Genomic DNA, 15,854 nt, shown 5'->3' with positions numbered 1-15,854 from the left:
ACAAGAGATTCGTGTCAAGTGGAAACGAACCATAACGCAAGCACAACCTGGAAGTACAAGCACACGACGCAGAGAAAGATTCACTAGTTCCATATTCTCTCTTACAACGCGGCGCTGCGAGTGGAATCTGGAATGGGTCTATTTCATTGGACGAACATCACAGCTTGCTTTGTGCTTGCGTTACGTCCCGTTTTCACACAACGCAAGCGAGGAGGCAGTGTGGCCCAGTGGTTAGGGCGCTTTCCTTGAGATCTGGAGATCCCGGGTTCAAGACCCGCTCTGACCACTCGTTGAATTTGTTCCAGGTAGTCCCTGGTTCAACTTCTTTTAGCTGCACTTGTAAATAGCCAACTGGTTTGCATCCGGCCAGTTGGGATTCTTAACAAGCTTGTGCTTATGCTTGCGTGAGGCCCGCTTTTATATACAGTGAAATAAGCGCTCTCGTGCTTGCGTCGCTAGTGAAAACCAGGCTTTAGAGAATTCTTTTCTGAGCATTCAGGGTTTCTCCTATCACCAATACTAGGAATAGTAGGTGGAAGTGTTTAGAAAAGACAAACGAAGAGTTTTAAACAAGAGTCTGTCTGACAGCTTTGTTTCGGTATAATACACGAAAGCGATATTTGCAAAATTCCAAGCTTCTGTAAGTTGGAAACTGTTGTCATCATCTCCTTATTTGCTGTTGTTGTCAGCTCCTCGACTCCACAGTTTACGGTGAAAGAAAAGGTGCAGCTTACGGTCTGGCAGGACTGGTGAAAGGTTTGGGAATCCTATTCCTCAAGCAACTGAATATCATGTCCACGCTGCAGGAGGCCATACAAGACAAAAAGAATCATCGCCACAGAGAAGGAGCATTGTTTGCATACGAGATGCTCTGCACTATGCTGGGCCGTTTATTTGAACCTTACGTTGTGCATGTTCTGCCCAACTTACTGTTATGCTTTGGTGATGGTAATCCCTACGTTCGAGAGGTGAGACAAGAATAATTTGTAATTTCATACGGGAAGTTTTTTACTCTCTCTCTCTCTCTCTCTCTCTGTCGAGACATCAGTAAGTGCCATTGGTGACAACATCACGTTCTAAATTTTCTTGGAATAGAATCGTTAATTGAGACACCTTTGGCATTTTCTATTGGTTAGGGTGAATTCCAAGTAAATCATTCACATCATAGACCGTATTCAGAAATGGGGGCAAGTAAATTATTCCTTTTTCGTGCTAATGACACCAACGTGACTAGCCTCATACACAACATTTCTTTTGTGTTTTGTCCATGCAAACGAGGCTAGTTGGTCGTCTTAGCTGAAGGACAAAGGAATAAGTTATTGCCCACCATTTTTGAATTCGGTTTATAGTGGCAGGAACTATATAACATTTAAGACTGAAAGGAAGGCACTTGTCAATCTCCAACGTTTTGGATGGCAAAAATTCACTTGCGGAATAGGAACGCCTGTGCAATGGCCTTGATCAAAGTTCGTAAAGCCGCGGCTACACGAGCGATTTTTTGCTCGCGCTGGTGATGCGATTTTTTCAAACTTTGTCGCGTGACTAAAGAGATGAAAATTACACATGTAGCAACCCTTGAACCGGTGACCCGACAGGTGAAAAAATCGCAAGAAAAAAGTCGCCAGAAACTTTCGCGACAAAATCGCAGAGATAGTTGCCCGTGTAGCCACCCTGCAACTCTTTACCCTCGCTTGCGACGCCACTGACCAAAGAGTATTTAGCCAATGAAATTAAGGACAGTGCCTACTAATTCAAAGGTATTTTTGCGCGAGTTACTGAATATGCGGGAAAAGCAGCAATGTATGGCGTTCTTTTCCAAATTGAGGCTTAATTAGTTCTGAAAAATGCATGGTTACCCCCAATTTTCTTTTTGGATACCAAGAGCACTTGCTAAGTTTGGCTTTCTCCGCATAGTTTTGAACCGCGCAAAAATATCCCTGTATTGGTAAGCATCACCTATAGGAAATCCGAGTATCTCGAGATGCGCAGAACGTATGCGCAATAACAATAGTAGGCACCGTCCTTAAAGTAGGAATGTCTGTCTATAGTGCCCAGGTCGCTTGAAGTATGCGATTCGCGCGGCCTTCAATTTGTCGCCAAAATTTGTCACACGTGTAGCCACCCTGGCGCGCAGGCGACCCGACAAAATCTGAAAAAAATCGCATCACCAGCGAGAGACTAAAATCGCTCGTGTAGCCGCGGCTTAAATTTTGCGACAGTGAGTTACAGTAGTGAGGTAAAAACAGTGCTTGCTAAGCTGTCAAGGCGATGATTATTGACGGTTGAGGTGAAACAAAGTACTTTACAGGGTTTAAAGAATTGACGGACGGACTTGTAAAATCACGATGATCATTCAGAGATAACTGCAAGATGCAGTAGACCGTTTCCAATTTCACATCGTGCTAAGAGTTTTCTTGTTCTTGGTGTGGGCCCCTTTCCATGACTAGGGCTAGCACTCACTGAGGTGGATTCAATGAATTAATAGGCACCACTAGTTACACTCGCATAGCTATTTCTAATCATTTTTAAGCCCGCTTTACACTAACGCAAAAATCTGGCACGGCACTCCGAAATGTCGGTAAACAGAAGGCATAATGGGCACCTGTGCCGTGTGTTCGGCACTCCTCTGAATATTGGTACCGTGCCACGATTTTGGAGTGTCATGCCAATTTTGTGCGTTGGTAACCGGGGTTTTAAGTTCACTTAAGCAACTTTTTCAAAGCGGGGTCTAAATGCGAAGATTTTCTTACGAAAACCAGTTTTCATTCTTATAAAAAGCAAAACTAGTTATTTATAGAAGAAATTTTCATTTAGGCTCGCATTGAAACCGAGGGAAACGTCCACTAAAAAATGTGGTATTGGTTGTTTCCAGGCCACTGATGACACCGCGCGTGCTGTAATGAAGAATCTCAGTGCTCATGGAGTCAAACTTGTTTTACCGTCTCTGTTGGCAGCTCTGGAAGAGGATTCTTGGAGGACTAAGACTGGTACGGAGTTGAACGTTACTGTATTTTTCTTTTTAAGCGATACGCAGAAACATCCCGCGTATTGCGCATGTTTCAGAGCTGCAAAACGTGATATTTTTTGCGCGAGTAAAATAGCTTGTTTTTGTGGAAAATAAAAAGACTTAGACAACACTGACCACAAGCGAATATTTTATTCCGAGCGTGCAGGTATTGATTTTGCATAATTTTCTCCGTGAGATGCGCAGCAAATTGAGTTTTGTATTGCTCAAACATATTTACTGGATGGTTTTTTTAGTTCATACAATGAAAGAAATGTATATATTTGAGGCGCTTGGTATAGATGAAAGTGATCCTCGCTCTTGACTGGACAATTTAAGCAACTGCCTCTAATGGACACCGGAAAAATTCAGGTGGCAGGTCAATTGGGCTCATTTGTTCCCGTGAAAGGACCCAATGAATAGGGAGCTTAAGCACGCGCGTTTTTGAGACACGGACGGCAACCGGAAGTGAGCTGTTTTCCCTTGTAACTTGTCTTCACACAACCACATTTATATAGCTAAGTATATTTTCTCCATTAAAGATGATTAGTATAATATCTGGGAGACACCACTGTCCTGGCACGCCGCGAAATGTTCTCTTCCGGTTGCCGTCAGCGTCTCAAAAACGCGTGTGCTTAAGCTCCCTAATGAAACATCTTGACCTGCTCCCAATTGTGTGGCTTCATAGCTCGGTTAGCAGAGCATTGCACCGGCATCGCAGAGGTTCGAATCAGGTGTCTAGAAGAGACCTTTGCTTAAATTGTCCAGTGCGAAGATCACTTCCACATTTCATTTAGTTCGTACAGTCATGTTAATGCCGGGTAGAACTTCCAATTTCTAGTTGAATGTTGTAATTTGTTTTCAGGAAGTGTTGAGTTGCTTGGTGCTATGGCGTTTTGTGCTCCTAAGCAATTGTCATCGTGTCTTCCCAGTATTGTGCCTCGTTTATGTGAGATACTTACAGACGCCCACATGAAGGTGCAAAAGGCTGGTGCCCAAGCCCTTAAGCAGATTGGCTCAGTCATTAGAAACCCAGAAATATTGGGTAAGTTGGACTGGCTTTTCTGTCGTAAGGCCTGGTTTTCACTAGCGACGCAAGCATAAGCACAAGCAGCACACGCAGGCGCATTTACTTGTTGTTAATTAGTGTCTATTGTTCGAACAAAAGGCCCTAATGAACAACAAGCTACCGAGTTTGCGTATGCTTCTTGGGCTTATGCTTGCGTCGATAGTGAAAACCAGGCTTAACTTAAGAGAGGTTAATCTGAACGTGTTAGACTTTGATCTTTTGTTTCAGCCATTTCATCTGTCCTACTTGAAGCACTGATGGATCCTTCTACAAAAACAGCTACATGCTTACAAGTCCTTCTGCATACTTCATTTGTGCACTTTATTGATGCTCCCTCGCTTGCTTTGATTATGCCCGTGTTGCAACGTGCTCTCAACGAACGATCAACTGAAACCAAGAAAATGGCCGCGCAGATTATCGGCAACATGTACTCTCTGACGGACAAAAAGGTAAGCTGGCAACGGAAAGAAAGTGCTTCTCAACTTGTATGCTATGACGAGTTTCACTATTACATCGTAAGTACTCTAGGAGGTAGTGCAATTTTCACTATAATCCCCTTGGATAAACGCGGTGCCTAGAGAGGCCAGAACTACTGGGGCCAGGCAGTGCGCCGAACTGGAACTGGGGAGCAGTTTGCAGTGTTAATGAACGAAATGATATATAAAATGAATCATATACTGAACTGTGGATATGAAATTAAGTAAAGCTATGATCCTCGCAGGATCGTGGCTTTACTTGATTTCATGTCCGCAGCTCAGTATATGATTCATTTCATATATCATTTCTTTTATTGATTCATTCCTCACAGGAACATGAGCTCAGCTCAGTTGGTTAGAGCGTCGCACCGGTATCGCGAGGTCACGGGTTCAAACCCCGTTGAAGTCCTGAATTTTTCAGGCTTCTCTATGCAATTGCTAAAATTGTTTCCATAACTGCGAGGATCATAGTTTTACTCATATGATTTTGCAGTGTTGTCTGTGTGTTGGTCCTAAAAAAATTTCTTTACTGATACCAGGTATCCTGAGGCCACCGTCATTTACCCGTTGTTAACTATCTGAATGAACAGTACCTCGTTTTTGTACTGATAAAGCATCTATTGTTGATTTTAGGATCTTGCTCCATATCTCACCTCGGTTGTGCCAGGACTAAAACAGGCTTTACTGGATCCTTCACCAGAGGTAGCTGACTTATTTTGGAATCATTTACTTGGTCTTTGTTTTTTCATTGTATTTTAATCTTCGTTTGTTTAACAAACAACCTTGTCTTCTCTGTATGATTATTTGCCTTCTGCCGCAAGGTTCGCGCGGTATCTTCCCGAGCCCTCGGTGCTATGGTCCGCGGTATAGGTGAGGAGAGTTTTGAAGATTTGTTACCCTGGCTGATGGAGACATTAACATCAGAAAATAGCAGCGTCGATCGATCAGGGGCCGCACAAGGTATGTTCTCAAGTTTAATACAACTTAAAGGTTTACATTCTTTTTTAAAGTTCGGCACGTTACTTCTTTCAGCTACCACCAGAGTCTACTTGTGCTGAGGTTGAGAGCTCTTGCGAGTACTACCCTAGCACTGGAAGAAAGGGGTGTTAATCGCTTCGACTGTTGCTTTAAATCTCACATATTTTACACTATCGTAGCGTGACAAATCCATTTGTGCCTATGTTTCTTAAAGGGAACCTCCACTTCAAAAAGAGATGATTTAAAATCACTGGAAATAACCTTTACAGACCAATCAGTCTAAATTGTTTTCAAAGGAAGCGTTTGTATCCGAAAGAAATGAGTTTTAGAATCGCCTATTTAGGGCAACCATAAAAAGTCGCAAATTAATTATTCAAGATGGCGGCAGTTTTCCTGATATAAACACTTCTTTTAAACAAATTTGTGTGGAAACATAATTTCCTTCGGTTTAAACATATTTTGTAGTAAGAGTGGCGGTTTCCTTTAAGGGATTTTCAGACATTAGAATTGTTATAAGCTGAACCTATTCCTACTTCTTTCTTTGTAAAGTCAATTATTTCAACTGGTCGACTTTCGGTTGAATATTTCATCAACAGGTCTGGGTGAGGTTCTGTGTGCCATGGGTACTAGTAAGCTAGAGACGCTTATACCGGAAGTGATTTCCACGACCGAACGTACTGAGCTTGCGCCACACGTCAGAGAGGGGTACCTCATGCTGTACATCTATCTTCCGTCAAGCTTCAAAGATGACTTTATACCTTGGGTCGGTCCTATCATACCGTCGATATTGAAGGTGAGACTGATGCCATTTAAGCAATAGATGACGTTTTCCGTGTTTCCATAGCTTCATTTAAACACTCGGGGGAGTTGGGAGAATTCGAGACAGTTATGCAAACACTCGACTGCGTCTCGGGTTTGCATAACTGTCTCCAATTCTCCCAACTCCCCCGAGTGTTTACATGAGGCTATGGAAACACGGAAAACGTCCTCTATTACTTTTATAAAATATTTCTCAAAGATAATTCGACAAATGAGGAAAGGAAAATGCTGGGTTTTTTACTTCTATATTCAAACAGACTTTCTTGATACACGTTCATATTTCCTACCAACCAATCAAAACGTGCGTCTGTCACACACAACCAATCAAAATTCGTATAATGTCACACCCGTGTTTCCATACTCTCATCTAAACACAGCTATTAGCCAATGAGAGTGCGCGTACTATCCGAATTATTTTAAAATTTGTAATAGGGACCTTAAGATCGGAGGACGAGGACTACTTCGAGTACGAGTTTTCCGTACTGAGCATGCGCATAAGGTTTGGAAGCCAACATTTTTCGAAGTGCGCGCGCTCAGAACGGAAAACTGTCACTCGTGGTCGTCTTCGTCCTCCTATCTAAAGGTCCCTAATGTCAGTCACAGCAGCGACCAGATTGTTTACACCATCTACTGACCATAGTTAATAGAGGGGAATGGTTTGGAAGCTCGGCAAACATCAAAGCAGCAAACAGAGATGCCAAGATTTAGGTTGGAAATCTTTTGTTTTGGGCTCATACACTATGCATGAATACGTAATCAACACGTTTCTGTTGGTTAGTTCCTCACTACGGAGTAAACAACTATTGTGTTTTGTGCACGGTCAAGGCCAAAAAAGAGAACAAAAACCTACAACAAAAAAATTCGCCGCGTTTCATAACCATTCCCCTTTATTAACTATCTACTGACGTTACACAAATCCCTTGACTCTTAAGATGACTTTCGCTCAGGTTGTCGAAACCCACCCGGACGATCGTTTTTCACTTTATTGTTACTGAATCAGTGCCAGTGTAGCTGGCCAACGTGCAAAATCTTAGTAGTTGCAAGATGTTGAATATCTTTTTTTATGGAGTGTTTTTACGGAACATTTCTCTACAGAAAACAATGTTTTTGTTTATTTTTATTTGGATCAGTGTCGGCGCTGTGGCGAGAACACTTGCCTTTCAACGAAGTTTTCAAGAATCCCTCTGTAATTTGTTTTCTTTTAATGTCCCACACCCTAACCACTTAGATAATTATATAATCTGGAGAAGATGGTGATGAAGGAGAGAAGAGATCCTCGGACTCAACTGGACAATTTAAGCAAGTGTCGCTTTTTTAGACATCCGAAAAATTCAGTTGGCTCCTGTTATTCGTCTATAACCAGCACTTCAAATTTTTCCCCCAACAGCGTGCGGGCTCTCATTGGTTACTTCGAGGTCACATGGCATCTAACAATAAAGCTGTTTCCCGCCAAAAGTCTCTGAGCGGGCAACAGTGCAAAATCTATGACGTCAGAGGGTAACAGTTACCCGCGAATGTTGACCGACGACCGCTGTTGCTGTTGCCGTTGCATGTTTTTCTTTTTCTGCTATATAACGAATCACTGTCTGGTTCCTCGGGAAACAGTTAATTTTGTTTTCTTCGAATTTCAATGTTTCCCTCGGCTGCGCCTTGGGGAAACATTAAGATTCGCGGGAAGCAAAATTAACTGTTTCCCTCGGGACCAGTTATTAAGTGTTTACTGTCATCATTATTTTTGTTGAGTTATTCTAACAACATTTTGTTTTCTTGCAACGTAAGGGTCTGGCGGATGAATCGGAATACGTCCGCGATACGTCACTAAAGGCTGGTCAGCGTATCGTGAATCTGTATGCAGACACAGCAATAGAGCTCTTCCTGCCTGAGCTGGAAACAGGTTTGTTTGATGATAACTGGAGGATAAGACATAGTTCCATTCAGCTGCTAGGTGATCTGCTGTATAGGATCTCTGGTGTAACAGGAAAAATGTCTACAGAAGGACAGGAAGATGACAACTTTGGTACTAGTCAGTCCAACCAGGTAATACATCTTAAACCCTTTGACCCTCAGGAGTGATCGGTACGTAAATTCTCGTCTCAAATTCAACAAAGTGTAAGTCAGACAGTGACTGGGAATTAAGAGGTGCGATCTTGATAGAACACCAAATTCTCATGACGTCCCAACAAAGAAATCCGTGGTACTAGTTAGGAGAATTAACGTTTCGACCGTGGGAATGTCATTAGACGGACAGGAGTGGGCAAAGGTAAAGCTAAAGTCTATATTTTTCGTCGGCAGTTCCTTTAGCTTTGAGGCTGGTATCAGTGGAAGCCGACGGTGCGCCCTTTTTCCCCCACCCTTTGTCATGAATCCATTTACGGGTATTTAAAACTATAGCTACACGGATCCGAGGAACGTCGGAACCAGACTTTGAGGTCACAGAGGATCGAACTGAGGACCACTTGTTCCGAAATCCGCGCACTAACCAACTGAACTACACCTGCTCCTGAAGACCTTTCTCTTTCTCTCGCTTTCCATCCAGCACCCGACAAATAGCTCGACTCTTGGCTGCATTTCGTTTGTTTCTGCGGTGTCATTCGCTCAGAAGCCCTTCAATGTAATCCAGCCATGTCGACCACATACTGGCAGATGTGGACCACAACACCGATTTGGGTTTTCGCAAAACAATTGACTTCTTTTGCTTGACAAAATCACTTGCCCAGAAAAGAGCCGACCGCAAGCAACCATCACTACGTTCTCCTTCAAGTTTATGATGCGCGAAATAATTTCTTTCAATCTTTGTTTTATTTGCAGTCCATTATCGAAGCACTTGGCTCAGAACGTCGTAATCGTGTCCTTGCTGGGCTCTACATGGGTCGCTCTGATGTATCCCTGATGGTGCGCCAAGCGGCCTTACACGTGTGGAAGGTTGTGGTCCCCAACACACCGCGTATCCTGAGAGAGATCCTGCCCACTCTGTTTTCTCTTCTGCTCGGCTGTCTCGCTAGTACAAGCTTTGACAAGAGACAAGTAAGACATTGAAGAAATGTATCATCTTTTTTTCGAAGGTGACCTGGGACCCGTTTCTCGAAAGTCCCGAAAACTCTTCGGGCCCGAAAAGCCATTTGTGAAACTGGCAACCGCTTGTTTTGGAAAGCCGATCTTTTGACATGTTTTGCAAGGTAACAAAAAGAAAAATAACTGTGAAGTTTGACGACTTAAATCCCCCATTCTTGAGATACAAAGGGAATTGTGACACCCGAAAATGGCCCGTAAAGTTTCGGGACTTTCGAGAAACGGGCCCCTGGCCGGGGATACTCGGGAAAACTGATCCGAGTGCTTGCGGGACTCGAACATACGAGCTTCCGATTACTATATAGTTCGGATGGTCTATCATTGATCGGAGTTGGGCCATTCAACAAGGTTGAGGTGAGATATAGACAGATAGACAGACAGACAGAAATTGATGTCGAGGAACAATGCAAGCCTTATGTGAAAGTAGTTTTGAGAATAGTCAACCTCGCCTGTCATTGAGGTACGGATGTATGTAATGATTTCCAGCTTGAGCGCAAGCCTTCTTTTGTGGTTGGCCGAATAACAGGTATTAAGCATTCCTTTCTGGTAATACAGCTGTAATGTTAATATAGTTACTATAGCATATTTGTTCAACATTTTTAGCGTTGAAATCTACGACAGAATCCTTGAATGTGAACAAAACTTCAGTGAGGACCCGAATGACATCCGCCGACTGATAAGGCCACCGTTTAAGCGTAATAACGCGTTGACATCTTGTGACAGTGCTGACTTTTTGTTGCAGGTAGCTGCTCGCACTTTGGGGGATCTTGTCCGTAAGCTGGGTGAGAGAGTACTGCCTGAGATTATACCCATACTGGAGAAAGGCCTGGACAGCGAAAAGAACGATGAGAGGCAAGGAGTCTGCATTGGACTAAGTGAAATTGTTGCCTCAACCAGCAAAGAACAGGTCAAATTTCATTGCATGGCTTCTCGACAGTTTGCAAACCCTTGACTGCGTCTCGGGTTTGCACAACTGTCTCGAATTCTCCCAACTGCCCCTCGTGTTTAAATGAGGCTATGTAAACACGGAAAAAAAAGTTCCCTATTGCTTTTATAATATGTTTCTCAAAAATAATTCGACAATTGGAGGAAAATGCTGTATTTTTTACTTCTTGACTGAAGCTTTTCTTGATACACGCTTATATTTCCTACCAGCCAATCAAAACTCGCGTCTGACAACACATAACCAATCAAAATTCGTGTTATGTCACAGCCATTTTACATACTCTCATCTAAACACAACTATTGACCAATTAGAGTGCGTGTACTGTCCTAATTATTTTTTAATCAACTTTATACTAGACGAATATGAAGTGGTTCGATTCTTAATAATTGTGGTGCTGCGATGGTGGGAAGTAAAACACGAAGTTCGGTTTTATTAAACGAGATGATATTAACAACTTAGTAACCGAGCGCGAGGGCCGTACTGGGCGGTACATGCGGCTTCTCCGGGTTCAAATCCCGTTTATACCTCTGGTTTGGATTTGTTTCCGGTTGTCCCGGATTCAACTCTACCACGCTTTGTAAATAGCCAACTGGTTGTCTCCTGCCAGTTGGGCTTCTTAATAATGTTTCTGTTAACTTTGAATTGTTTCTTTCACATTGTTAAAAGTGGGGTGCCTGTAAGCTAGCTTGATAGCTAAGTGCACTTCCTCTATAAACAAAGCATTTACATTTTTTTTTTTTTTTTACATGGCATCGTTTCTTTGAGCAATTAGACACTTCTCCGCTTGGTAAATATTCGTAATCTTCGTCTTCCATCAGCGAACTTTGAAAGGTAACCTTTTACATGTAAGAGTAAATTTCGCTTGCTATAATCGAACTACAGGTTGTTCAGTATGTCGATTCACTGGTTCCTACTGTCCGACGAGCACTCATTGATCCATTGCCTGAGGTCCGTGTGGCAGCCGCCAGAACTTTTGATCAACTACACAGCACCATTGGAAATAAAGCCTTGGACGAAATTTTACCAGAATTGCTTACGAAAATGGTAATCCTTCATGTTTAGTACTTCGAGGGAAAACTTGAAGATAATCAAACTAAAATGTGTACATAAAATGTGGGGATATAATGACTGCCGGAAACGGTGCCCTCTGTTATAAATAAAGGGGCTACTGTGTCACGTTATGTTAGGGTGTTCAGGAGAAATCCTCAGTTAAGCAGGAGTTTAAAACTCCGAAATGGTAAGGTGGAATTCCTTTACTGATAAAATTATCGTTACATCACAATCAAGATGATTCTGAGCAAAAACGACCTTTATAAAGGCCATAAACTTGAAAAACGCTGGCTCGACTTTTTTCAAGATTACCCAACTGCAATCCGTTTTGAATTTGTTCATTTGTGTCCATCCATGCTTCTGTTTCTGTTTGTTGCATTCTTTGTATGTTGTTCAACGGTTTTAAGTGGTTATTGTAATGTTTAATTCATTCAACTTTTTGGGGCATTTTGGATGTCATGAAATCACGTTCTTTTGCGTGACAAAGCCCCTTTCACCTTGTTGAACTGAGCGTGACAACGAGTGGTGAAGTGGTGAAATGTTGTTGTTGTGTTTTTTAGGATGACCCTAATCTTTCCGAGTACGCACTTGATGGTCTAAGGCAAGTAATGGCTGTCAAAAGCAGAGTTGTGCTACCTTTCCTTGTACCACAGGTTGGTAACTTTCCACTGTGAGTAGCCACTGCAACCTCATCCACACCAGGAGTTCATCAACGGGAGCATCTATCTCCAACCCTTTCCAGAGTAAATTTATTTTTAGGAACAGGCCTGGGTTGCTCGAAGCATGGTTAGCGCTAACCAGCGTTAAATGGCATGGAAACCTGTAGTAACCAACGGCTAGGGCTAACAAGGCTTCGAGCAACCGGCCCCAGGTGGTTTAGGGGTTATCAACGGCACCTCCCACCGCTTTGACCCGGGTTCAACCCTGGCCTCGGGTCAAATGTAGGCTGAGTTTCAGTCAATCTCAATCTGACTCCGAGGTTTTTCTCCGGTTACTTCGGTTATCCTCCCTCATCAAAATCGACTCTCAGTCAATTACATCCGACTGCGGGCGGATACCCTCGATAGGAATAACCTCTGGTATCCTTCCCTTTCATGGAATTAAAAATGAATAAACTTGGTGTTATCGTTTTTCCCGTGAAAAGTATCATGATTTCCATTGACGTTGAGATAGCTTTGTTTCGAGTGGCTTTTCCAACTGTGGGCGCCCTGAATTTCTTAAGGGAGGCGTTCTGTAAATAATTCTATTCGGGAAAGGGTTTACTCCTAGGCTAAGTATTGCAGACAGAGATTTCCCTTGATGAGCTCCTGACCACACCTCTTAATGTTCCTGGAAGGATAATTGTCACTTTGTGTAAGTCTCTTGGTTGTCTAGGTGTTCACAGGTGCTCTGCCAATTGGAGAGACTGTGAATCAAGTCAAGTCGAATGAAATCAAAGTAAATCAAATCAAATGTTAGTTTTCAGTGAGAGGCGGAAACCGGATGACCTGGAGAAAAACTTCTCGGATCAGAGACAGGAACCAGCAAAGTGCACCCCTATAGGACGTTGAGTCCAGCAATCGAAGCTGGGCCCCATGATGCTCCATTTTCATGCCCCGCAACTGAGTGTTCTAAAGTGACCCTGTGATAAGAAAAATCACTTCCTTTTTTTCTTCAAAATTTTGAAAGTGTGTTTGGTTAACACACGTAAAATTTTGAGCCTTGACCTTTATCCAAAGGCTGTATATTTTGAGTGTAAGTTTTGGATTTCACGATCCACCATTATTCACGTTCAAAACTGACAGATTGAACCTGAGAGGGTAGGTTTGGATCCAGGGAAAAGTGACGTCAAAGGCTCACAAGCTTAAAACTTCAGCGTTTGAATGCATATTAATTCTGCGGTGTACACACACCTTGCATTGTTAAACTAGTGAGCCTTTGACGTCATTTTCTCCTCTATCCAGCTCTCTCAATATTTTAAAGTTAGGGGGTGTTTACATGTAAAATCTCATACCGTTACGAGTTTCATTCTGGTACGAGTTTTCAATTTCATACCGCGTTTACATGGACGACACAAATATTGACACAGAGATGACGCATGAACCAAAACAATAATAGCGTCCAATATTTAGAAATACAATGCATGCGTCAATAGTCCCAGTCCACCACGACTTGACGACTCGTACCGGAATGGGAGTCATTGTAGCGTTTACATGATACCGGTATAACTTTTCATACCGTTATGAGAATTTCGATCCGGTACAACTACCGGGATGAACTCATACCGGAATGAGTTGTACTGGTATGAGATTTTTCACCGGTATCATGTAAACAAATACAGAGCGATAAGTAAGAACCGGGATGAACTCGTACCAGAATGAAACTCGTACCGGTATCATGTAAACACCCCCTTAGTAATGGCGGACCATTAAATAGGAAAATTCCAGTTAAAATGAACAGGTGTCTTTTTGAAATCAAGGCTTAAAACTTGGTCACTTAGTGTTTAGTAAACAACATCGTCGCTCTTTGGAGGTTGGGTGCCCGAAACATCCTGGAGCTTCCACTATTGGCAGCCAGCTCCAAGATGGAGACTGCACCGATGGCTGGCAAAACCTGACAACCCAGCCATGAGCCCTCACGCCCCCAAGAAGAATGGGCACCCGTCACACTGATACACAGTGGAAAGCGGAGGTTGGGGAGGGAGGGAACAAAAACCGCTAAACGCTCCACACACAATGCTCCTACTTCCCGCCACATTGATAAATAAGCGATACAGCCCAAAGCACGAGGTATTCCACGCATGCGCCAGTATACTAAAACCACTGACCAATTGGCTGCAGTCGCTCCTAGTTGTTTACTTGGTTAAACTTCGTTTAACCTTATTTAACACAGTTTTGAAATCCAAAGAAAACTAAAAATTGATTTTTTTGGTCACAGGGCCTGTTGTCAATTTTTCGTAAGCTGTCTTCTTTTAGGCTTCTCTTTTTCTGACGTATGACATCGTGAAATTCTTTTTTTTTTTTGTCAGCTCATCACTCCTCCAGTGAACATGCGTGCGCTGGCCATTCTGTCTGCGGTCGCCGGTGATTCTCTTACTCGTCATCTTGGCAAAGTCCTTCCCGCCATGCTCAACGCGATACAGGACTGCTTTGGTACTGAACATGAGAAAGAGGTCAGGAAACACATAAGGGCATTATCACACTAAGTCAAACTAATTTCTTATGGCTATGAAAGGTTTCTTTGCGATTTTTTCTGTGCGGGAGAGTTCACCTAGGAGATACTAGACAGATATAACCTTTCATTTACATGAAGTGGGAAACGGAGGGATGCTGCTTGCTATGAAAGCCAGTAAAATTATATAATTATTCATCAAAGTTATGACCAATCAGCAGGTACTATTTGAGTCACATGTACTCCTCTGTAAACCCCATTACGAATCAGCTGGGGTTGATGAATTATTAAACAGTAGAATTGGCCTTTAATTACAAACTCCTGCTCAGCTGATTAGTATACATAAACTTTTGATACAGACCTCTTCTGTATTTAATTTATTGTTTTATTTCACAAGTACATACACACTTTATTTATGGAGGGTAACACTAAATAGCTAAAAGCTAATAAACTTGTGGCCTTCAAAAATTAGTAAAAATACAGAATTTAAATATCTAACAAACTATGCTATTCTAGTAAATATTCAATTAAATTAATGTTAGGAAAGTGCGATAAAATATTCTCGTACGATCGGTATGGGCGTTGACAATGGCTCGTAGTCCCCCTGTACCCGTTCAGAAGCCAGAAATGGGATGAAATCAAACAAGTTTGTTTGTACGGAACTCTCCCCCGCAATTGCGTGTTACTTTTCGATATAGTTAGATATTTTTAGATGAAACTTTTCAATTAACGGCTGTGTTAAAAAATGGCTTGTATGTGATTGCATTCAGATCAGTTTTGACTGAAAAATGTTCTCTATCGATAGGAACTTGAAGGAGCCTCCAGTCTTGTGCTGTGTGTGGGCGATGATGTAGGAGTCAGGACCATTATGGATGAACTGATGGCAACGTCCAAGCATGCCACACCCGGTATGAGAAGGGTGAGTATTCCAAGTGAATGAAGATCGTGTTATACTAGCATCAGAACAAGTTTCTGTTGACAGGTTTTTCTGACTCGCATGAAAATGGTATCAATCTATCCTAATGAATGGGAATACCTTAGACAGCAATGACCAGAACCAGGTTGCTGACCAGCGGTTTTCCTAGGAACAATGGTTTTCTGGGGGTACTCAGTCTCGCGGGCTCAGAAAACCTGGTTGTGGTCATTGTTATTTAAGGTTTTTCTAATGAACGTGGTCGTTAATTACAGAAATGGGCACGCATTTTCTTGCGCACAGCTGCAACAATTCGTGCAGTATATTAAACGAAAAGAATTGTTTATATTAGGTTTGAAGCAACGAAACAGAGCGAAAAA

The 15,854-nt window shown here is 42.4% G+C and overlaps 1 protein-coding gene across 1 annotated transcript in view; it reads left to right on the top strand.

The window, feature by feature from the left end:
* LOC138047431 (stalled ribosome sensor GCN1-like) overlaps positions 1 to 15,854 on the top strand; it is a 70,932-nt gene that overhangs the window by 44,681 nt on the left and 10,397 nt on the right. Inside the window, exons 37-50 of the mRNA XM_068894278.1 lie at positions 690 to 968; positions 2,873 to 2,987; positions 3,870 to 4,049; positions 4,302 to 4,522; positions 5,183 to 5,251; positions 5,371 to 5,509; positions 6,124 to 6,320; positions 8,126 to 8,383; positions 9,155 to 9,370; positions 10,158 to 10,322; positions 11,244 to 11,405; positions 11,972 to 12,064; positions 14,419 to 14,562; positions 15,367 to 15,480. Of these exons, the coding sequence (XP_068750379.1) occupies positions 690 to 968; positions 2,873 to 2,987; positions 3,870 to 4,049; positions 4,302 to 4,522; positions 5,183 to 5,251; positions 5,371 to 5,509; positions 6,124 to 6,320; positions 8,126 to 8,383; positions 9,155 to 9,370; positions 10,158 to 10,322; positions 11,244 to 11,405; positions 11,972 to 12,064; positions 14,419 to 14,562; positions 15,367 to 15,480 (2,352 nt within the window). The remainder of the gene's footprint in view (positions 1 to 689; positions 969 to 2,872; positions 2,988 to 3,869; positions 4,050 to 4,301; positions 4,523 to 5,182; positions 5,252 to 5,370; positions 5,510 to 6,123; positions 6,321 to 8,125; positions 8,384 to 9,154; positions 9,371 to 10,157; positions 10,323 to 11,243; positions 11,406 to 11,971; positions 12,065 to 14,418; positions 14,563 to 15,366; positions 15,481 to 15,854) is intronic.

This window comes from Montipora capricornis, chromosome 4, assembly GCF_036669925.1.
Source record: "Montipora capricornis isolate CH-2021 chromosome 4, ASM3666992v2, whole genome shotgun sequence".
In the NCBI taxonomy this organism is placed as follows: domain Eukaryota; kingdom Metazoa; phylum Cnidaria; class Anthozoa; order Scleractinia; family Acroporidae; genus Montipora; species Montipora capricornis.
Note: the sequence above shows the minus strand (reverse complement) of the source record. Positions and strands in the feature narration are given on the sequence as shown.